The following is a 23,811-nucleotide window of genomic DNA, read 5'->3' as shown; positions in this document are numbered from 1 at the left end:
GAAGCTACAAAAGGCAAACCAATGTAAACTTTAGAACTTATAAATGAAATAGTCAAAATAAAGAGCTCAGCTAATAGCCTCAGCAGCACAATGCACACAGAAACATCATTAAACTAGAATACGGAAAGATAAAAAACTACTCTCAAGCTAAGCTAACAAGAAAAAATAAACTAAGGCAACGAAAGAATGCAGCCTCATGGATTTGTGGGTTATTAATCACAGAACTAAGTATCATTACACTCCACAAGGAATGGAGACAGAACCAGTTGTAAAATGTACTTAAAGATAGGTATGAAATTTCTCCAAATGTGAATGAAAAAGAGATGTGGATGCTAGCCACGACAAAGCTCCTAAACCCTTCAAGGGCCCTCAGACTAACACAGGGGACTGCCTGGAGATCACGCAAAGGCATTGCTCCAGAGAGAGAGGTCACTTTGGGACCAATGCACTGCTAGAGCACTAAGCAACTGCAAGTAGCTAAAACAACTTGAGGAGCAATAAACTCCAATGACTCACATTTCCCAATATCAAAACTTTCTACAAAGCTACTGTAATCAAAACAGTAGAGCTAACATAAGGACAGAAATAGAGACAATGGTAGAATAGAGCTGAGAACCTGAAAATAATGTTTACATGTATGATCAATTGATTATTTCACAGAATGCTTAGTCCACTTTTGAATGGGCAGTTCAATTTTCTCATGCAAAAGAATGAGGCTGGTCCCCCAACTCACATTAATATACTAAATGTAATCAATTATTTATTAAACACAAGAAGTAAAACCAAAGAAATCTGGGAGAAAATCTAAAGATTCTTCATGTTCACGAACATGGCAACAGAGAGGGCATCAAAAGCATAAGCAACAACAGATAAACTGAACTTGATCTAAATTAGAAACCTCTACGCAAAGCTCCTTGTCAATAAAATGAAATGAAAACCTATATGATGGGAGAAAATATTTGCAAATCATGTTTAATCATGATTTATTATCGAGAATATACAAAAAACTCCTAGAACTCAGTAACAAAAAGACAAGTAGCTCAACTAAAAAATACATAAAGAATCTGAACAGACATCTATCCAAAGAAGATACCTAAATGGCCAATGAGCACCTGAAAAGATACTCAACAGCATTAGTCACTAGGGAAATAATGCAAATCAAAACCACTATGAGACTATCGCTTCACACTGTAATGGTTACAACAGGAGGTGTGGGGAAATAATAAAAAACAAGTGTTGGCAAAAAACTGGAAATCTCCTTTAATGGCAGGATAGTAATAATGGGTACAGCATCTGTGGAAAACAGGTTTTCTTACAAAAATTACTGTTTTTTCAGTAATAAAAATAGCAATTCCACTGCCAGCTAACTTGTCAAAAGAACTGAAGGCCGGGCACAGTGGCTCACGCCTGTAATCCCAACACTTTGGGAGGCCGAGGTGGCTGGATCACCTGAGGTCAGGAGTTCGAGACCAGCCTGGCCAACATGGCGAAACCCTATCTCTACCAAAAAAAAAAAAAAAAAGACAAAAATTGGTTGGGTGTGCTGGTGGTTGCCAGTAAGCCCAGCTACTCAGGAGGCTGAGGTGAGAAAATCGCTTGAACCCAGGAGGCAGAGGCTGCTGTGAGCCATGATCACGTCACTGCACTCCAGCCTAGGTAACAACAAAAAAAAACAATTAAAAGTGGGGACTCAAATAGATGTCTGTATACTAATTTTCATAGTACATTCTGAACAGCCAAAAGGTAGGAAAAAAAAAAAAAGAAAGCATTCATCCAAGATGAACAGTAAATTGTGGCATACAAGTACAATAAAATATTCAGTAATAAAAAGGAACAAAGTAGTGATACATGCTGCAACATGAATGAAACTTGCAAATATTCTGCTGAGTAAAAACAGCTGACACATACAATATGATTTTATTTATATGAAATATCAATAACAGGCAATCCACAGAGACAGAAAGTAGACTAGTGATTGTAAGGACCTAGCTGAAGAAAGGAAGAAAGAGTAGTGACCAATAAAATAACATTTTAACCAAAGAAATATATACATTGTAAACTGTTTTAAAGAAACCAAACAGGTCGGGCATGTTGGTTCACGTCTATAATCCTGGCACTTTTGAAGGCCAAGGTGCACAGATCACCTGAGACCAGGAGTTTGAGACCAGCCTAGACAACATTGCAAAACCCCATCTCTACCAAAAATACAAAATTAGCCAGGAATGGAGGCAGACACCTGTAATCTCAGCTACTCAAGAGGCTGAGGCAGGAGAATCACCTGAACCCAGGTGGTGGAGGTTGCAGTGAGTCAGATCACACGACTTCATTCCAGCCTGGGTGTCAAAGTGACACTCTGTCTCAAAAAAAAAAAAAAAAAAAAAGAAAGAAAAGAAACAAGGATCTATGTCAATGATTTATTGCAGCATTATTCACACTAGCCGAAAGGTGGAAACAAATCAAGAGTCCACAAACACCAATGGATAAACAAAAAAGTGGTACATACATACAAAGAAATATTAATAAGCCTTAAAAACAAATGAAATTCTAATACATATTATATGAATGACTAAATTAAACACATGACAGGTAAAAGAATCCAGACACAAAAGGAACAATAATGCATTATTCCACTTATAACTTACCACGGAAAGATATGTTCATACAGATCAAGGTGTAATATAGGCAAACAAGGGCTGGGTGTGGTGAATACGAATTTATAGCTGAATGGTTAGAGAGTTTTGTTTGGTATGACAAAAAAAAAAAACTTTTGGAAGAGTGGTGATGGCTATGATGTACTTACTGCTAAAGAAATTTAACACTTAAAAGTGATTTAAATGGCAAATTGTGTTATATACATTTTAACATTAAACTTTTAAAAAAAAGAAATCATTTTTTCTGGAATAAGTAAAAATCTCTCTGGAAGGGATGGGAAAATTCAAAGATCAGAACGACTATCCATAGTCATAGACTATCACATACCTAAAGCACATGAATAATAAAATTTCAGAGAAAGGGTAAGAATAACAGATTTTCTAAATTATCATCAAAACATTTCCAACATGAAGGACATGAGATGCTGATTCACAACGACACATAATAGACTAAAATAGGCCTATTCTAAAACATATCAATTTGAAACTTTGGAACTATAGTTCTATATTCCCAGTTTTTAGAAAATTAGTATTTTCCTAAGTCTTCAATATCCCCAGCGCCTGTGACTGTCTAACCCAAATGATCAGGTACATCAATAGGACAAGACTAGTCCCTGCCAAGTCGACTTTCTTGCCTTTCCCTGATTATGATCTAGAAACATTCAAACACATCAGTAAAATTCTCTCTAGTCTTTTGCTTCAGTATTCTGTCCTGACCCCTAATAAAGGGGTTCCACATTCTCTCAGCTCCTGATGTGCTGGGTAAGGCCACTTTCTGTGAGTACCACCTAGATTACCCCTTGTGTGGTGTGCCAGGCCTGCCTCTTCTAGAACCTTTGAGTAAAACAAACCCTTTAATTTCATTTGCCTCAAGTATAATCTCCACAGCCGTAATGGAACAATCCTTAGCAACCCCAAAAAGACCACTTACTCCTCTATTTACAACATAAGGACAAAGACTTCCAGGGGTAAGGCACTGAACAACAGGTCACATGAAAAAAATTGTTATTAAAGAACCTCAGACTCCATACCAACAATTCCAACACCAAGAAAATGGAAAATAACTTCCAAAATTATGAAAAAAAAAAAACTATTTGCATCCTAGATTTAAATATTCAGATTATTAATTTACAGTTGCAAGGGTAAAAGAAAGATATTTCACACAAACATATATGTGAAGTCTCAAAACATTATTTCTCACGAATCTTTCCTTAAGAAGGTACTAAAGAATGTGCTCGTCTAGAAAATATTATACACTGGCTGGACATACGAGGCTTACACCTATAATCCCAGCACTCTGAGAAAAAGGCAGGTATGGATTACTCAAGTTCAAGAGTTTAAGGCCAGCCTTGGGTAATGAAACTCTGTCTCTGGAAAAAACACAAAAATTAGCCAGGCGTGGTGACTTGAACCTGTAGTTCCAGCTACCTGGGCAGCTGAGGTGGAAAAATGGCTTCAGCCACAAAGACAGAGGTTGCAGTGAGTCGACATTGAGCCAGTGCACCACCACCTGGAAGACAGAGCAAGAACCTGACTCTAAAATATAATGAAAAATAAAAAATTATATACCAACGAAGAAGATATGTGATAAAGAAAACAGGAGAACCAGAACAAAGAAAAAAGGTTCCAAATGGCATCTATATCCCAGATACAATTTAGGAATACAATGACTCAGGACATACACATACTGATCTACCAACATCTGCTATTCTTGTATTTCTTAATCTGAAAAATGTCCACTTAAACCTGGTTTTGACTATTATATGTGCACACCTATTTTTTTTAAACCACCTCTATTATCCTCTTCACACACTACAAACTAGATCACTAGAAGGCCATCTCACTCCCCACAGAAGTGTTCTAACATGACCATCATTTGAATTGTCCATTCTCTCCCTCATCTTATTTCCTCACAAATTTCTAGTACTTGGTACATATAAGAGCCTACTCAGAGACACTAATTGTAAGAAGTATGTTGTCCTAAAGTCTGTTTCTAAAAATCAGTTTTATTTATGCGGGGGTATTCAGTTTTTCAAAGCTAAAGAATATTCAATCATTCATAAGTAGTTGAAGAAAACAAAATTTCAAGGAATCTATAAACTCTATGCCTAGAACTACCATGAATTTAGTAAGCTCTTATGATTAAAAGTCAATTTTAAAACTCAACTGTTACTTCTTAGAGTACGAACAATAAACAACTATACACAAAAATTTGGCACCAAAAATTTAAATATTTACATCTCAGTATAATATATTTAATAAAAAACGCAGGATCTGTATGTTGAAACTGTCAAAACAAGAAATTACAGCACAAAACAAATGAAAAGTCATTTCATTTACATGAATCAAAAGAATTACTACAGATAGATAAGATGAACATCTTTCCTAAAATAATTAATAAATTCAACATAATCCAAATGAACCCCCAAGGATTGGCTTGTCTATACCTGCAAAAAAGTACTCCCTTGAGTGTGGGCTATTGATAGTGACTTCCTTCCAAACAATATGATATGGAAAGAAGCAAAAAGAGTAACTTTACACTGGAGAAACCTAACAAAAAGTGCCTCAGCCAGTAAATAACATTAACATTGTTAAGTCATGTTGACAGTATGTGTCTCTGATATGATGTGATAAAAATGCACTTTATCCTTATAACTTTCCTCCTAAAAAAAAATGATAACCTTGGTTTAATCATGAGAAAAACATCACATGATCCCAGTTCAGGGACATTCTACAAAATAACTGACCAATACTCCTCAAAACTACTAGCATCATCAAAAGTAAGGAAAGCCTGAGAAAGTTGCAACACACAAGAAGATCATAAGGAGACATGACAACTAAATGAAATGAGCTATCCTAGTCAGAACTCTCAAAGAGAAAAAGGAAAACAGGGAAAAACTTAAAAAAAAATTTTTTTTTTAAATTTATTTTTTATTATTATACTTTAAGTTGTAGGGTACATGTGCATAACGTGCAGGTTTGTTACATATGTATACTTGTGCCATGTTGCTGTGCTGCACCCATCAACTCGTCATTTACATCAGGTATAACTCCCAGTGCAATCCCTCCCCCCTCCCCCCTCCCCATGATAGGCCCCGGTGTGTGATGTTCCCCTTCCTGAGTCCAAGTGATCTCATTGTTCAGTTCCCACCTATGAGTGAGAACATGCGGTGTTTGGTTTTCTGATCTTGTGATAGTATGCTAAGAATGATGGTTTCCAGCTGCATCCATGTCCCTACAAAGGACACAAACTCATCCTTTTTGATGGCTGCATAGTATTCCATGGTGTATATGAGCCACATTTTCTTAATCCAATCTGTCACTGATGGACATTTGGGTTGATTCCAAGTCTTTGCTATTGTGAATAGTGCCGCAATAAACATACGTGTGCATGTGTCTTTATAGCAGCATGATTTATAATCCTTTGGGTATATACCCAGCAATGGGATGGCTGGGTCATATGGTACATCTAGTTCTAGATCCTTGAGGAATCGCCATACTGTTTTCCATAATGGTTAAACTAGTTTACAGTCCCACCAACAGTGTAAAAGTGTTCCTATTTCTCCACATCCTCTCCAGCACCTGTTGTTTCCTGACTTTTTAATGATCGCCATTCTAACTGGTGTGAGATGGTATCTCATTGTGGTTTTGATTTGCATTTCTCTGATGGCCAGTGATGATGAGCATTTTTTCATGTGTCTGTTGGCTGTATGAATGTCTTCTTTTGAGAAATGTCTGTTCATATTCTTTGCCCACTTTTTGATGGGGTTGTTTGTTTTTTTCTTGTAAATTTGTTTGAGTTCTTTGTAGGTTCTGGATATTAGCCCTTTGTCAGATGAGTAGATTGCAAAAATTTTCTCCCATTCTGGAGGTTGCCTGTTCACTCTGATGGTAGTTTCTTATCTGTGCAGAAGCTCTTTAGTTTAATGAGATCCCATTTGTCAATTTTGGCTTTTGCTGCCGTTGCTTTTGGTGTTTTAGACATGAAGTCTTTGCCCATGCCTATGTCCTGAATGGTACTACCTAGGTTTTCCTCTAGGATTTTTATGGTATTAGGTCTAACATTTAAGTCTCTAATCCATCTTGAATTAATTTTCGTATAAGAAGTAAGGAAAGGATCCAGTTTCAGCTTTCTACTTATGGCTAGCCAATTTTCCCAGCACCATTTATTAAATAGGGAATCCTTTCCCCATTTCTTGTTTTTGTCAGGTCTGTCAAAGATCAGATGGCTGTGATGTGTGGTATTATTTCTGAGGACTCTGTTCTGTTCCATTGGTCTATATCTCTGTTTTGGTACCAGTACCATGCTGTTTTGGTTACTGTAGCCTTGTAGTATAGTTTGAAGTCAGGTAGCGTATGCCTCCAGCTTTGTTCTTTTGACTTAGGATTGTCTTGGAGATGCGGGCTCTTTTTTGGTTCCATATGAACTTTAAAGCAGTTTTTTCCAATTCTGTGAAGAAACTCATTGGTAGTTTGATGGGGATGGCATTGAATCTATAAATTACCTTGGGCAGTATGGCCATTTTCACGATATTGATTCTTCCTATCCATGAGCATGGTATGTTCTTCCATTTGTTTGTGTCCTCTTCTATTTCACTGAGCAGTGGTTTGTAGTTCTCCTTGAAGAGGTCCTTTACATTCCTTGTAAGTTGGATTCCTAGGTATTTTATTCTCTTTGAAGCAATTGTGAATGGAAGTTCATTCCTGATTTGGCTCTCTGTTTGTCTGTTACTGGTGTATACCAATGCTTGTGATTTTTGCACATTAATTTTGTATCCTGAGACTTTGCTGAAGTTGCTTATCAGCTTAAGGAGATTTTGGGCTGAGACAATGGGGTTTTCTAAATATACAACCATGTCATCTGCAAACAGGGACAATTTAACTTCTTCTTTTCCTAACTGAATACCCTTGATTTCTTTCTCTTGCCTGATTGCCCTAGCCAGAACTTCCAACACTATGTTGAATAGGAGTGGTGAGAGAGGGCATCCCTGTCTTGTGCCAGTTTTCAAAGGGAATTTTTCCAGTTTTTGCCCATTCAGTATTATATTGGCTGTGGGTTTGTCATAAATAGCTCTTACTATTTTGAGGTACGTTCCATCAATACCGAATTTATTGAGCGTTTTTAGCATGAAGGGCTGTTGAATTTCGTCAAAAGCCTTTTCTGCATCTATTGAGATAATCATGTGGTTCTTGTCTTTGGTTCTGTTTATATGCTGGATTATGTTTATTGATTTGCGAATGTTGAACCAGCCTTGCATCCCAGGGATGAAGCCCACTTGATCATGGTAGATAAGCTTTTTGATGTGTTGCTGAATCCGGTTTGCCAGTATTTTATTGAGGATTTTTGCATCGATGTTCATCAGGGATATTGGTCTAAAATTCTCTTTTTTTGTTGTGTCTCTGCCAGGCTTTGGTATCAGGATGATGTTCGCCTCATAAAATGAGTTAGGGAGGATTCCCTCTTTTGCTATTGCTTGGAATAGTTTCAGAAGGAATGGTACCAACTCCTCCTTGTACCTCTGGTAGAATTCAGCTGTGAATCCATCTGGTCCTGGAGTTTTTTTGGTTGGTAGGCTATTAATTATTGCCTCAATTTCAGAGCCTGCTATTGGTCTATTCAGGGATTCAACTTCTTCCTGGTTTAGTCTTGGAAGAGTGTAAGTGTCCAGGTAATTATCCATTTCTTCTAGATTTTCCAGTTTATTTGCGTAGAGGTGTTTATAGTATTCTCTTATGGTACTTTGTATTTCTGTGGGGTCGGTGGTGATATCCCCTTTAACATTTTTAATTGCGTCGATTTGATTCTTCTCTCTTTTCTTCTTTATTAGTCTTGCTAGTGGTCTGTCAATTTGTTGATCTTTTCAAAAAACCAACTCCTGGATTCATTGATTTTTTGGAGAGTTTTTTGTGTCTCTATCTCCTTCAGTTCTGCTTTGATCTTAGTTATTTCTTGCCTTCTGCTAGCTTTTGAATGTGTTTGCTCTTGCTTCTCTAGTTCTTTGAATTGTGATGTTAGAGTGTCAATTTTAGATCTTTCCTGCTTCCTCTTGTGGGCATTTAGTGCTATAAATTTCCCTCTACACACTGCTTTAAATGTGTCCCAGAGATTCTGGTATGTTGTATCTTTGTTCTCATTGGTTTCAAAGAACATCTTTATTTCTGCCTTCATTTCGTTATGTACCCAGTAGTCATTCAGGAGCAGGTTGTTCAGTTTCCATGTAGTTGAGTGGTTTTGATTGAGTTTCTTAGTCCTGAGTTCTAGTTTGATTGCACTGTGGTCTGAGAGACAGTTTGTTATAATTTCTGTTCTTGTACATTTGCTGAGGAGTGCTTTATTTCCAATTACGTGGTCGATTTTGGAGTAAGTACGATGTGGTGCTGAGAAGAATATATATTCTGTTGATTTGGGGTGGAGAGTTCTATAGATGTCTATTAGGTCTGCTTGCTGCAGAGATGAGTTCAATTCCTGGATATCCTTGTTAACTTTGTGTCTCGTTGATCTGTCTAATGTTGACAGTGGAGTGTTGAAGTCTCCCATTATTATTGTATGGGAGTCTAAGTCTCTTTGTAAGTCTCTAAGGACTTGTTTTATGAATCTGGGTGCTCCTGTATTGGGTGCATATATATTTAGGATAGTTAGCTCTTCCTGTTGAATTGATCCCTTTACCATTATGTAATGGCCTTCTTTGTCTCTTTTGATCTTTGATGGTTTAAAGTCTGTTTTATCAGAGACTAGCATTGCAACCCCCGCTTTTTTTTGTTCTCCATTTGCTTGGTAAATCTTCCTCCATCCCTTTATTTTGAGCCTATGTATGTCTCTGCCTGTGACATGGGTCTCCTGAATACAGCAGACTGATGGGTCTTGACTCTTTATCCAGTTTGCCAGCCTGTGTATTTTAATTGGAGCATTTAGTCCATTTACATTTAAGGTTAAGATTGTTATGTGTGAACTTGATCCTGCCATTATGATATTAACTGGTTATTTTGCTCGTTAGTTGATGCAGTTTCTTCCTAGCCTTGATGGTCTTTACATTTTGGCATGTTTTTGCAATGGCTGGTACCGGTTGTTCCTTTCCATGTTTAGTGCTTCCTTCAGGGTCTCTTGTAAGGCAGGCCTAGTGGTGACAAAATCTCTAAGCATTTGCTTATCTGTAAAGGATTTTATTTCTCCTTCACTTATGAAACTGTGATTCATAAGTGGCTGGATATGAAATTCTGGGTTTAAAATTCTTTTCTTTAAGAATGTTGAATATTGGCCCCCACTCTCTTCTGGCTTGGAGAGTTTCTGCCAAGAGATCTGCTGTTAGTCTGATGGGCTTCCCTTTGTGTGTAACCCGACCTTTCTCTCTGGCTGCCCTTAAGATTTTTTCCTTCATTTCGACTTTGGTGAATCTGGCAATTATGTGTCTTGGAGTTGCTCTTCTCGAGGAGTATCTTTGTGGCGTTCTCTGTATTTCCTGGATTTGAATGTTGGCCTGCCCTACTAGGTTGGGGAAGTTCTCCTGGATGATATCCTGAAGAGTGTTTTCCAACTTGGTTCCATTTTCCCCCTCACTTTAAGGCACCCCAATCAGACGTAGATTTGGTCTTTTTACATAATCCCATACTTCTTGCAGGCTTTGTTCATTTCTTTTTCTGCTTTTTTCTTTCGGTTTCTCTTCTCGCTTTATTTCATTCATTTGATCCTCAATCGCAGATACTCTTTCTTCCAGTTGATCGAGTCGGTTACTGAAGCTTGTGCATTTGTCACGTATTTCTCGTGTCATGGTTTTCATCTCTGTCATTTCGTTTATGACCTTCTCTGCATTAATTACTCTAGCCATCAATTCTTCCACTTTTTTTTCAAGATTTTTAGTTTCTTTGCGCTGGGTACGTAATTCCTCCTTTAGCTCTGAGAAATTTGATGGACTGAAGCCTTCTTCTCTCATCTCGTCAAAGTCATTCTCCGTCCAGCTTTGATCCGTTGCTGGCGATGAGCTGCGCTCCTTTGCCGGGGGAGATGCACTCTTATTTTTTGAATTTCCAGCTTTTCTGCCCTGCTTTTTCCCCATCTTTGTGGTTTTATCTGCCTCTGGTCTTTGATGATGGTGATGTACTGATGGGGTTTTGGTGTAGGTGTCCTTCCTGTTTGATAGTTTTTCTTCTAACAGTCAGGACCCTCAGCTGTAGGTCTGTTGGAGATTGCTTGAGGTCCACTCCAGACCCTGTTTGCCTGGGTATCAGCAGCAGAGGCTGCAGAAGATAGAATATTTCTGAACAGCGAGTGTACCTGTCTGATTCTTGCTTTGGAAGCTTCCTCTCAGGGGTGTACTCCACCCTGTGAGGTGTGGGGTGTCACACTGCCCCTAGTGGGGGATGTCTCCCAGTTAGGCTACTCAGGGGTCAGGGACCCACTTGAGCAGGGAGTCTGTCCCTTCTCAGATCTCAACCTCCGTGTTGGGAGATCCACTGCTCTCTTCAAAGCTGTCAGACAGAGTCGTTTGCGTCTGCAGAGGTTTCGGCTGCTTTGGTTATTGCCCTGTCCCCAGAGGTGGAGTCTACAGAGACAGGCAGGTTTCTTTGAACTGCTGTGAGCTCCACCCAGTTCGAGCTTCCCAGCAGCTTTGTTTACCTACTTACGCCTCAGCAATGGCAGGCGCCCCTCCCCCAGCCTCGCTGCTGCCTTGCTGGTAGATCACAGACTGCTGTGCTAGCAATGAGGGAGGCTCCGTGGGTGTGGGACCCTCCCGGCCAGGTGTGGGATATGATCTCCTGGTGCGCCTGTTTGCTTAAAGCGCAGTATTGGGGTGGGAGTTACCCGATTTTCCAGGTGTTGTGTGTCTCAGTTCCCCTGGCTAGGAAAAGGGATTCCCTTCCCCCTTGCGCTTCCCAGGTGAGGCAATGCCTCGCCCTGCTTCAGCTCTCGCTGGTCGGGCTGCAGCAGCTGACCAGCACCGATCGTCCGGCACTCCCCAGTGAGATGAACCCAGTACCTCAGTTGAAAATGCAGAAATCACCGGTCTTCTGTGTCGCTTGCGCTGGGAGTTGGATACTGGAGCTGTTCCTATTTGGCCATCTTGCTCCGCCCCCCCCAAAAAAAATTTTTAATAGAGACTTTAGTTAATATTTAAATATTGCTTCATAACACTGTGAGAAATCTATCATCCTAATGGAAGAGCTGAAACGGAAATGGAGTATATACAGAAACTCTCTAATAACTTGTAAAATGTATCATGCACTTGACCATGTCAATAAAAAGTAAAAACATTATAATCATATTGTCAATCACTGTCCTAGATAAAGGCATTAGGAGAGTACTATGGTCAGCCTCCATTTTCAACCTATAAAGTTTAAAATTCTTATTCAGAATTTATAAGGAATTTATTTACCTCTTATAATTTTGACTGTCACCTCATGTACTTAAGCTTACCTGTTATATTTTAAGTCATTTAAGCAAGTTCTCAAGATTCTGTCTATTCCATCAGTCGCTGGATCTTATCATTTAAAAAATCTTAACATTTTCTGTCTTCTAAATAGGTTATTAAAATTAATGGCTATTAACAATCTCCTTCAATATAGTTTCCCTGTTGAATTTATCTTATCCAAAGCATTGTCCTTATTTTGAGTATTTAAGTTAAGCACCGACCCATGGATAAAATTCCTAGTGTACTGTAACCCAGGCTTTCCTGAATTCTTAAACAGAGGATGGGACAAGGGTGTAAGGATCATTTATTTTGATTTCTTTATACTGCACAATGTCTGTTTCATAATAATTGCAGTAATTGTCTAATTTATTTTTCTCTTTGTAAACCAAAATTCATGCACTCTTTAAACTAAAATTCATGTGCTTCTTGGGTCCTCATTGGCTCAAGTTGTCCTTGTTTGTCCCACTATGAAACCTTTTAACATCATTATAGGCAAGATCACTGTTTTCCTTTACCACTTACAAAAACCGTTTACCAACCATTTCAACAACAACCCCCTTGATGAATACCCAAAGCTTAAGTTTTATCAATCCTTGAACCCAATTTTAGTCTTAAACAGACTTCGAATTATTTTTAATATTTGTTTTGTATTTAAATCTATTCATTTTAGTCTGTTATAAGCTTAAATCCCTAATTTCCTTCAAAGTATTCCTAAGCACCTAAAATTCACTGTTTCATTAAAGCCAGAGAACATCAAACTCATTTGTTAATCACAGATTAAATATACAAACATACTTCTTAAAGTATTAAAATGACTGCCAATAACCAATAATATATTTATATAAAGAAAAAAAATCAAGAGCCAATAATGAAAGTTGACTATTAAAAAGAAAATTCAGAGTTTTATAATCCCTACCATGTTTTTATGTTTAACATAATAGAAATACGAGGAGAAAAAGTGGAGAAAGTACCATATCATTTTTTCTTTAACCTCATGACCTTGCTTCACTTCTTTCAAATAAAAAAAATGGGGTCGGGCACACTGGCTCATACCTGTAATCCCAGCACTTTGGGAGGTCAAGATGGCAGACTGCTTGAGCTCAGAAGTTCAGGACCAGTGTGGGCAATATGGCAAAACTCCATTTGTACAAATAATCAAAAAATATATATATCCTGGCATGGTGGCACATGCCTGTAGGCCCGAATACTCAGAAGGCTAATGTGGGAGGATGCTTGAGCTGGGGAAGCAGAGATAGCAGTTAGCCATTATTGTGCCACCACACTCCAGACTAGACGACAGAGCCATACCCTGTCTCAAGAAAAAAAAAAAAAAAATGAGGGGGAGGGATGCAGTTAACAAGATATTGGTCAAAGGAAACAAAATTTCAGTGAGATAGCGTAAGTTCAAGGGATCTACTATAAAACACAGTAACTATATTCATATTACATATCTTGAAAATTGCTGAGAGTAAATTTTAAATGTTAACACCAAAATAAATAGAAATTTGTTAAGTAATGCAAACGTTAGTTTGATTTAACAATGCTGCAATGTACAAGTTTCGAAACAAGATGTTGTACATGAGAAAGATACACAATTTTTATATATCATTTTACAAATAATTTTTTAACGGGGGAAAAGCAAACTTTACAACAAAAGGTCCTGACTACTGTATACACAGTGCAACAAAAAAATTTTACAACTTCTCCCATTTTTTGAGTTTTAAGAATCTGTAAGAATTTTCTTAGAAATGAAAACAGAAGCAATTGTCAAGAAACAAGGAGGAAGGAAAGGAAGAATGAGAAGCAAGGAAAGAAAGGAAAGAGAAGGAAAAGAAGAGAAATGAGGGAAGGAGGGTGGAAAGGAGGGAAGGACAGAAACAAGGAGGTAGAAGGACAGGGTGGGGGTTGGGAAGGAGAGTGGGAGAGAAATTAGTAATATAAACCACAATCCAAAGGTAAAAATAATACTAAGCAGTGCTAAGAATTCAAGAACATAGTTACTCTCATACATACAGATGTGCAAATATAAATGAGTAAAACCTTTCAAGAGGACAATCTGGCATTAAGCACTCAAAAGTTCATTTAAAAACAAGAGTATTTGTGTGTATGTATTCCTTGCCTCCATAATGCTGGTAATGGATATATAACAACAACTACTGGCACATAAAAATTTTCACTAGGCTTATCAACAGTGATGATTTTGAAAGCATAAAAAGCAACAAAGAGACTAAAATGCTCAATAGGAAAATGTTTTCTGGTTTTAAGACAGAGTGTCGCCCAAGCTGCAGTGTAATGGCACCATCTCAGCTTACCTCCGCCTCCTGGGTTCAAGAGATTCTCCTGTCTTAGCCTCCCAAGTACCTGGGACTACAGGTGTGCACCACCACACCCTGCTCATTTTTGTATTTTCAGTAGAGACGCCATGTTGGCCAGACTGGTCTCAAACTCCCTACCTCAGTTGATCTGCCCAACTTGGACTCCCAGAGTGCTGGGATTACAGGTGTGAGCCACCATGCCCACCTCAGAAAATGTTTAACTTAACTAATGGAATAAGGGTTTACAAATGTTTTTGTAAATGCAGCCTATAAATCTGAGGTATTTTGGCATGATATTATTCGTATACTCTATTGAGTTTAAGCTACAAACTGGTATGCAGAGTAAAAAAACAAATTTTAAATTTTGAAATGTTTTTATTGACACAATAGACTATCACGATTTTTATCAAAACTAACAGTTGTCTCTTGGTGGCAAATGTGTTACTGAAGGCTTCGTAGAATTTTTCTTAAATACTAAGTCACTAAGCTCAAAACACTAACTACAGATGTCAACAAAACACATAGCAATAGTTTTTTTAGTTATCTGAATACTGTTTGGTTTTTTTTTTTTTTTTTAATGTTGTCTTAAAAATAGAAACTAGTAAACAGTATGAAACGGGTAAGACTGAAAAAGCAGCAGAATATAGTAGGAAAAGTAACTTTCAAGTCAGGTCAACTTGAGTTCTGTATCTGGCCTTACTTACTATGACATCAAGTCTCTTAATCTTTCCTTGCAGGTCCCAAGCACCTAAACAGTTTTCAATACACAAGCAAGAAATGACTGAGGAATGAAAAGCCATGTACTATAAGAAATTTAAACAAGAAATCAAAGAAATAGAAAAGGGTTAAGAAGGGCTCATGACCCTGGCATGCTTAGTATAATCTTTCCAAATGGAAAATTTTGACTAGATAATATTACTCAACACCACCAAAAAAGAGGCCAGGTGCAGTGGCTCATGCCTGTAATCCCAGCACTTTGGGAGGCTGAAGAGGGAGGATCACCTGAGGTCAGGAAGTCAAGTCCAGCCTGGGCAACATTGCAAAACCCTGTCTCTACCAAAACTTCCAAAATTAGCCGCGCATGGCGGCACAGGCCTGTAATCCCTGCTACTCAGGAGACTGAGACAGGAGAATCGCATAAACCTGGGAGGCAGAGATTTCAGTCAGCCAACATACACCACTGCACCTCAGCCTGGGCAACAGAGCGAGACTCCATCTTAAACACAACAACGAAAAAAACTAAAGCAGAGTGTGATGGTACAAGTCCACACAGAATACACAGGGTTGAAAAGTACTAATAATGTAGGAGTAGAGGTGAAGGATGGTAGCTGTGGCAGGAAAAGAAAGATGACTTCTTAAGATAGACACAAAATAAAAGGATAGATCTCAAGCTATGCTTCTATTTTCTGACTATGCTCTAACTAAAGAAACAGTCTTTCTCCTATCATCCTCAGCTGCTACCCAGTGCTCCTATGCCTTTATAGGAGTAGGTTAATTAGCTATGGAAAAGTAGTAAGCCAACAGGAAGGATGAAAAGAAAATAAGGAAATAAGTCTGTGGGTCACCTTGATTGTCCTCTGTCTTTGGTGTAGTTTTGGATTTCTTTTTTTTGAGAATATGACTGGAAGTTCATACTTTTACCCTCAAATATGTTATCAAAAGAGCATATATTAACTTTCACATAGTTGGCACTATATAAATGGCTAATATATCTACCTTGTTCTCTTGCACCTTTTTATATTCACAAATGTAATGTTGCCTAAAACACATCTCCACTTAAATGTAGCATTGATACATACTAACATTGGGAAAAAAACTCCTGTCCAGCATAAACCACAATAGACCTGCATTCTTATATGCTACTCTCTCCCCAACAGGAAAATATTGTGGTTTAAGAAGAGACAAGGAAGCTGTCAGGATAAGCAGAAAAGCAAAATGACTAACTCTTTTATTCCTACCTCTTCATCTTCTTGAGGTCATCAAATCAAATTAGTAGATCTGCTGAAAACCCTTTTAAATGTATTACTTTTTTGACATTATTAAAATAACATTCTCATCAAGGTCACCAGGGTCTCAGAACTGGCTACATACAACCTCCAAGAAAGTTTTGTTCCTTCTGTTTTTCCAATGTGTTCTGCCACAAATTCTTTAGTTCTCAAAGCTAACAGACCTTTTACTAGTTGCCTAATGCATCAATTCCATAGTTCTGAGAGCATGGGCATGAATATCTGAAAACCTGAGGTATGCTCACTAATCTGCTATTCTCGGAACTTCTCAATTGCATTTTCCTCCTTGAATAAATCAGACTAATTAGTGACACCACAAATTGTGATCTTTGAGAAATCTCTGAAGGTTTTTAAGAAGCAGAGAAGGAAGCTATCTATGACTTTTTAGAACTGTGACTGAATTCTAAACACATTTAATCGGACATTACATGAATATGTTGTGTACTTAACCTTTGAATGCAGGGAAGATAAATAGAAAATCACCTGATGCATATGCAAAAATTTATCAGCTTTACAGAGACATATAATACCATTCTATGAACACAAGTTTATCTCAATATTTTGTCCTTTACTGTCAATAAAAGTACACAGCCACATGATATAGGAAAAATCTGTATTCTTTACAAATTTTTCATGAATCTCTAGCTAAAAGATCATATGACAGATATGCAACAATTTATCAGCTTTCAGAGCTTTAATTGATATTTATTATTTGTGGGTTCTATGTTATTCAACTGACTAACATTTATTTGTATACAAAATCAATACTTTTGATGGTTTCACAGTTATTCACAGACCTGCACAGGACAGCAAAAAATTAAAGCCACTGGATACACGCATTCCCAGCTAACGTTAGAAGAGGTGAGCCTTTCCTTGACTTCATGTGTCAAGTACTCTAAACAAGTAGGCTTTTCCTGCTGTATGCAGTATCATGTTTCTTATTTTTGCTCTTTTGTTAGTAATTTCACTTTTTAAAATCACTATCCAGCTGGGTGCAGTGGCTCACACCTGTAATCCCAGCACTCTGAGAGGCCAAGGCAGGCATATCACTTGAGGTCAGAAGTTTAAGACCAGCTTGGCCAACATGGTGAGACCCTGTCTCTATTAAAAATATAAAAATTACCTGGGTGTGGTGGCGCACAGCTGTAATCCTAGCTCCTAGGGAGGCTGATGCACAAGAATCGCTTGAACCCAGAAGACACAGGTTGCAGTGAGCTGAGATCACACCACTGCACACCAGCCTCGTTGACAGAGTGAGACTATGTTTCAAAAAATAAAATAAAGTCAGGTGTGGTGGCTCACACCTGTAATCCCAGCATTTTGGGAGGCAAAGGCGGGCAGATCATGAGGTCAGGAGATCAAGACCATCCTGACTAACACAATGAAACTCTGTCTATACTAAAAATACAAAAAAATTGCCGGGCGTGGTGGTGGACATCTGTAGTCCTAGCTATTCGGGAGGTTGAGGCAGGAGAATGGCGTGAACCCGGAAGGCAGAGGTTGCACTCAAGATCGTGCCACAGCACTCCAGACTGAGCAACAGAGTGAGGCTCTGTCTCAAAAAAATATATAAATAAGTAAAATAAATAAATAAAGTAAAATAATAAAATACAATATAAAATAACAAAATAAAATAAAATACATATAAAAAAATAAAATCACTAACCAATGTATAGTGCCAAAGAGCTATCTGATGCGCCTCAGTACAAAAAGATTGTGATGTGCCTCACAGAAAAATATGTTTTATTCAGGCACAAGTTATAATGCTTCTGGCTTTGAGTTCAATGATAATGAATCAACAATTTAGATTTTAATAGGGATCTTTAAACAGAAATACACATAAAATATAGTTATGTATTGATCAGCTAACAACGCTGTGATCAAAGGTAACAGGAACTTTATCTTGTATTTCCCTTTAGGAACAATAGTTCAGTATTTGCTAATTCAGTTTTCACAATGACTTTATAACATTAACCTAAATGACAAGAATCTATATCCATTGTGAAGCAAATTCACTGTTTTATACAGACACACATACACATACACTGAGTCTAAGTCTGGTGACACAGGCAGCCTATCCCATGCTGCCAATCTGTGATAACAGAAGCCTTGGATCATTGCAAGCTTCAGCCTAAGGCACAGGAAAGCTACCCAGAGCATATGGAGTCTCATCTGTCCATGACCACTTGCACCATAGCTGAGGAACCCTGAAAAGCAGCCCTAAGTTTAACACCCCGGCATTGTAAGCCTTAATGAGCTAAACAGTTGAAAGAACACACCACCAGCTCTTTAGTGCATCCTGTTTCTGGTGTGGGACGCAGCTGGGAAAAAAGCAGGGCTGTTTGCCGAGTGCCTCATCATCTCAGGATGTTGTATTCCCAGTACATTCTACAGTCATTCTTGAGAACTACAAGTGAGAAAGAATGGAAAACTGGGTTGGTCCAAGACCACGCTGACTACTATCCTTCATGACACATACGCTATGGTCACTAGTTTGTATAAATATTTCACTTTATACTATAAACAAACAGTATTTCCACATTATAGATTAAGAATTCACATACTTAACAAATTCCCCATGAATTTGTTTCTCTAGGCAACAGAAAAAAAGCTATAATCAAGAATCAGGGAGGGAGAGCACTGGGAAGAATAGCTAATGGATGCTGGGCTTAATACCAAGATGATGGTTTGATCTGTGTAGCAAACAACCATGGCACATGTCTACCTATATAAAAAACCTGCACATTCTGCACAGGTACCCCAGAACTTAAAATAAAAGTTGAAGCAAAGAAACACCGAACTCCTTTTTTAAAAAAACAGATTTTTATATTTTCAAACTACATTAACACTTCGAATTAAAGAAGTATCATCTTCAATTTAAACAGCAACAAAAATAGGCTCACCCATAAATGAAATAACATTATTATTTTTGGAGAAGCCTAACTCAAAGACCTATTATTTGGAAGCACCCATTTTATGTTCTTATACTGTATGTACCAGGGCAGAGCATTACAATTTCACCCAAGAAAGGGAAAGGCAAACAAAAGAAGAAAAAGAAACATAAAGTTTGACATACGTTATTAATCATTCTGGGAATAATAGTAAATATACAGGAACCAAAAACACAGAGCCAAAATTTTTAATAAAAGTGGCTGTCAATACAACAGGTAACAAATTACTTACTTGAAGGAAGAAGAGAGAAAGTTATGAATGGCTGGAATCTCAGTTAGCTTGTAATTGGAAAACTTTCAACTCACCACGAAATAAATATAAAAATACAAATGAATGGCTCCGTATTCACTTTCTTTTCTTCTCTATTACAAGTGATCAAGTTAACCTCTATCTCTAAAAACAATGATTCCTTTTTTCCTTTGAGACAGTCTTGCCCTGTTGCACACACTGGAGTGCAGTGGCACAATCTCAACTCACTGCAACCTCTGCCTCTAGAGAGAGTTCAAGCAATTCTCCTGCCCCAGCCTCTGGAGTAGCTGGGATTATAGGCGCATGGCACTACGCCAGGCTAATTTTTTTTTTTTTTTGAGACGGAGTCTTGCTCTGTCACCCAGGCTGGAGTGCAGTGGTGCCATCTTGGCTCATTGCAAGCTCTGCCTCCCAGTTCATGCCATTCTCCTGCCTCAGTCTCCTGCATAGCTAGGACTACAGGTACCCACCACCACGACTGGATAATTTTTTGCATTTTTAGTAGAGACGGTGTTTCACTGTGGTAGCCAGGATGGTCTTGATATGCTGACCTCATGATCCACCTGCCTTGGCCTCCCAAAGTGCTAGGATTACAGACGTGAGCCACCGCCAGCTAATTTTTTGTATCTTTAGTACAGACAGGGTTTCACCATGTTGGGAGGCTGGTCTTGAACTCCTGACCTTGTGATCCTCCTGCTTCAGCCTCCCAAAGTGCTGGAATTACAGGCATGAGCCACTGTGCCTGGCCAAAAGACTAATTCTTTACATGCCAATATGGACCTGAGAAAACATTTAATCAAGAACTTAAATGTCAAGGTTATTCTTCTCTGACCTTAATGTATTTTGCCCAATGTCTAACCCACCCTGTGCCCAAATCACAACACAACAAAATAACCTTCAAAACAATTTCCTTGGAGTCTTTATTCACTTCACAGACCAAAAATTATACAAGATGTCTTCTCTTCTTTTTAAATAGAAAATGTAACTAAATTCTCAATCTTAAAGCTTTAAGAAATTTAAAAATATATGCCAGCAGCAATGGCTGATGCCTGTAATCCCAAAACTTTGGGAGGCCAAGACAGGCGGATCACCTGAGGTCAGACGTTTGAGTCCAGCCTGATCAACATGTTAAAACCCCATCTCTACTAAAAGTACAAAAATTAGCTAGGAGTGGTGGCAGGCACCTGTAATCCCAGCTACTCGGGGGAGACCGAGGCATGGGAATCACTTGAACAGGGAGGCAGAGGTTGCAATGAGCCAAGTGAGAGTTGGTGCCACTGCACTCCATCCTGGAGATAGAGCAACACCGTCTCCAAAAACAAAAAAAAAAGTAAGAAATTAAAAATACATATTAAATGACTGCTACACAGCAAAGACAGACAGTCCCTATGTAAATCTGTTTCTCAGTTCAGGGTCTTTGTTTATTAGCTCTCAAGTTTACATATTAAATACACATAAAAAATCTTAAATGCATACTAGAAAAACCTATGCATTTTTCTTCAGCAATCACTTCCTTTGAAATATTACATTTTAGGCCAGGTGCAGTGGCTCACACCTGTAATCCCAGCACTTTGGGAGGCAGAGGCAGGTGGTTCACTTGAGGTCAGGAGTTTGAGATCAGCCTGACCAACATGGTGAAAATCCACCTCTATTAAAAATACAAAAATTAGCCAGTGTGGTGGCGCATGCTTGTACTTCCAACTACCTGGCAGGCTGAGACATGAGAATCACTTGAACCCAGGAGGTGGAGGTTGCAGTGAGCCGAGATCATGACACTGCACTCCAGCCTGGGCAACAAAACAAGACTCTGTCTCAAAAAAAAAAAAAAAAAAAAAGGGAAAGAAATATTACATTTTAACCAAATTTTTATCTAAAAGTTTATAAATAAACATGATTATTAGTAAAAGTCATCTGCTAAAATGAAGCCCATTTAACAAGCACTAAGAATTCCATTTACCGTTCATTGACTTTCTCTTCTACTACTCCCCAACCTACTACTTATCAGGAGGAAGACGTTAGAGAAACTGAAATAAATCTGTTAATATAAACCATTTTTAAATGACAAAGTTCCAGCTGAAACATATATACCCATAGAGCATGCTGTATCAAATCAAGAGTACATTAATTAGTAAACACTGGCTTAACCTAACAAAAAATGAGGTACATCAGATACTCTACTGCTAAAGCACACGAGTAGCATACCCCCGCCAACTCTTTCCTGTAATCCTAAAATAGTCCACTGTTCTTTCCACTACCCATATGTGCTGGAAAATATCTCTACCTACTCTTTACCAATATGTTTACTTCTATCCAAAAGTTATAAAATATTCATTGGTATGGAAATATAGGTATGAAGTAAAAATGTTATGATTTCCTAAATAAATAATGCTCTTGGTTAGTGGCTTGGTACTATGAAAAGTACACTTTTTTTTACAGTTATCTTAAGTAACTTACCTCCACCTATTGCTTTTTTTTTTTTTTTGGAGACAGAGCCTTGCTCTGTTGCCTAGGCTACAGTGCAGTGGCGCAATCTCGGCCTCCCAAGTCCATGCGATTCTCCTGCCTCAGTCTCCCAAGTAGTTGGGAATACAGGTATATGTCACCACACCCAGCTAATTTTTGTATTTTTAGTAGAGAAAGGGTTTTGCCATGTTGGCCAGGCTGGTCTTGAACTCCTGACCTCGGGTGATCCACCTGCCTTGGCCTCCCAAAGGATTACAGGCATAAGCCACCATGCCCAGCCCTCCATCTATTTCTGAGAAGGAAAATCGTCTGACTGAATGAAAAAGATCTGCTGTATACAGGGCTCAAACTCAAGAGATGAGCTGTCTGTATTCCTTTAGAATAACACACTGCTACAGATCAGACTTGCAATATTTTCTTACTATAATGAAAAATTTTGAAGAAAATCAAGACAAAAATGAGAAATACTATTCCCCTGATCTTTCTAAAATGTCCACGTTTGTATAATATAGACAAAGATAACAAACTTACTGTTGTTCTACTGTGGTAGCATTTTTAAAAACATGATTTTCACAAGGGTAAGCAAAATAGCAATACACATGTAGGATATTATACATTTTACTCAATAATCTAATTTACTGCATATTTATATGAAATCACATAAAATTTTCACATCTCTATTTAGTCTAAATTCTTTCTCATTGATTACTATGTTTATTAGTTTATTAGATGAAAGTAAAAATCAGTAGTATCCCTGAAGAAAGAAAAAACATTACAACTACAGTGCAAACATAAGTCAAGCAAGAAATCTAAAAAGAGAATAACAGTACCTTTTGAATAATCTTCCAGCAATAGGTTGAAGTGACCTAATTGGCAAAAGAAGTCAGAGTCCACTTTTCCTTCAGCTTTTAAGATTAAAGATTCGTAGCAGCGAACAGCCTAGAAATAAACATTATAAACATTAAGAAAAAGGCATGTCCTTCCTGGAAGAATACATACAACTGCATGAGATTCTTAAAGAAATCAAAGCAACGGTAAATGTATGTCATTTCTTCCACAGGCATAGGATTAAATCCAGCATTTCAGACAGGAAATAACTTCTCTTAATAAGTTACTAATGAAGAAATTAGATCCCAAAGATTCTTGGTGAATTTTGAAGTCTTCATCAGTATACCCATATTAAAAGGAGATGACAGAAGTCAAAAGTAATTATGGGCTGAAAGGACAACGGTATCAGTTTCATTAAAAAGGGCTAACTTGAAGATAAATCTTTTGACTCCAGCTGTTTAGAGGATCTAAAGTGACCTTGATGGACAGTGGAAGAAATCACAACATGGAATTCCTTGAATAAAAATTTATTGACTTTAAAAAAAAAAGAATTTACTAATGAAGCCAATAGTCATGATCTAACAATATATCATATGCTCAATAAAATAAACTAGGAGCTCATTAATAACTTTATATAAAAGTTACACATCTAAATTCTTACTATTGTCCTTATTTATACAACAAAACTACTCTCAAATAAGCACTGGAAGAACATTATTGACTCTGGTAGCCATTAATCACATGAAATTTTTGAACATTTGGAATGTGGAGAGCCCATATTGAGATGTACTGTGTTTCAAAGATTTCACACAAACTTTGGTGGGGGGTGGTTATGGGTTCAGATCAAGTCTTTGAACTTTCAGGAGTTTGTAGGAGGAAAAACTGAATAAAAACATTACTAAAACATCAAAACAGCATCCTGGAATTTTGCTGCAAATAGAGT

At 37.9% G+C, this 23,811-nt stretch overlaps 1 protein-coding gene across 19 annotated transcripts in view; it reads right to left on the bottom strand.

The window, feature by feature from the left end:
• UTY (ubiquitously transcribed tetratricopeptide repeat containing, Y-linked) overlaps window positions 1-23,811 on the bottom strand; it is a 225,293-nt gene that overhangs the window by 191,970 nt on the left and 9,512 nt on the right. For all 19 annotated transcript variants that reach the window (XM_050777813.1, XM_050777819.1, XM_050777822.1 and 16 more), the window contains exon 3: window positions 22,871-22,979. In XM_050777813.1, coding sequence (XP_050633770.1) covers window positions 22,871-22,979 — 109 coding nt within the window. The remainder of the gene's footprint in view (window positions 1-22,870; window positions 22,980-23,811) is intronic.

The sequence above is a fragment of the Macaca thibetana genome, chromosome Y (genome assembly GCF_024542745.1).
Source record: "Macaca thibetana thibetana isolate TM-01 chromosome Y, ASM2454274v1, whole genome shotgun sequence".
Lineage (NCBI taxonomy): Eukaryota > Metazoa > Chordata > Mammalia > Primates > Cercopithecidae > Macaca > Macaca thibetana.
The sequence above is the reverse complement of the archived record's forward strand: the minus strand, read 5'-3'. Positions and strand labels throughout refer to the sequence as shown.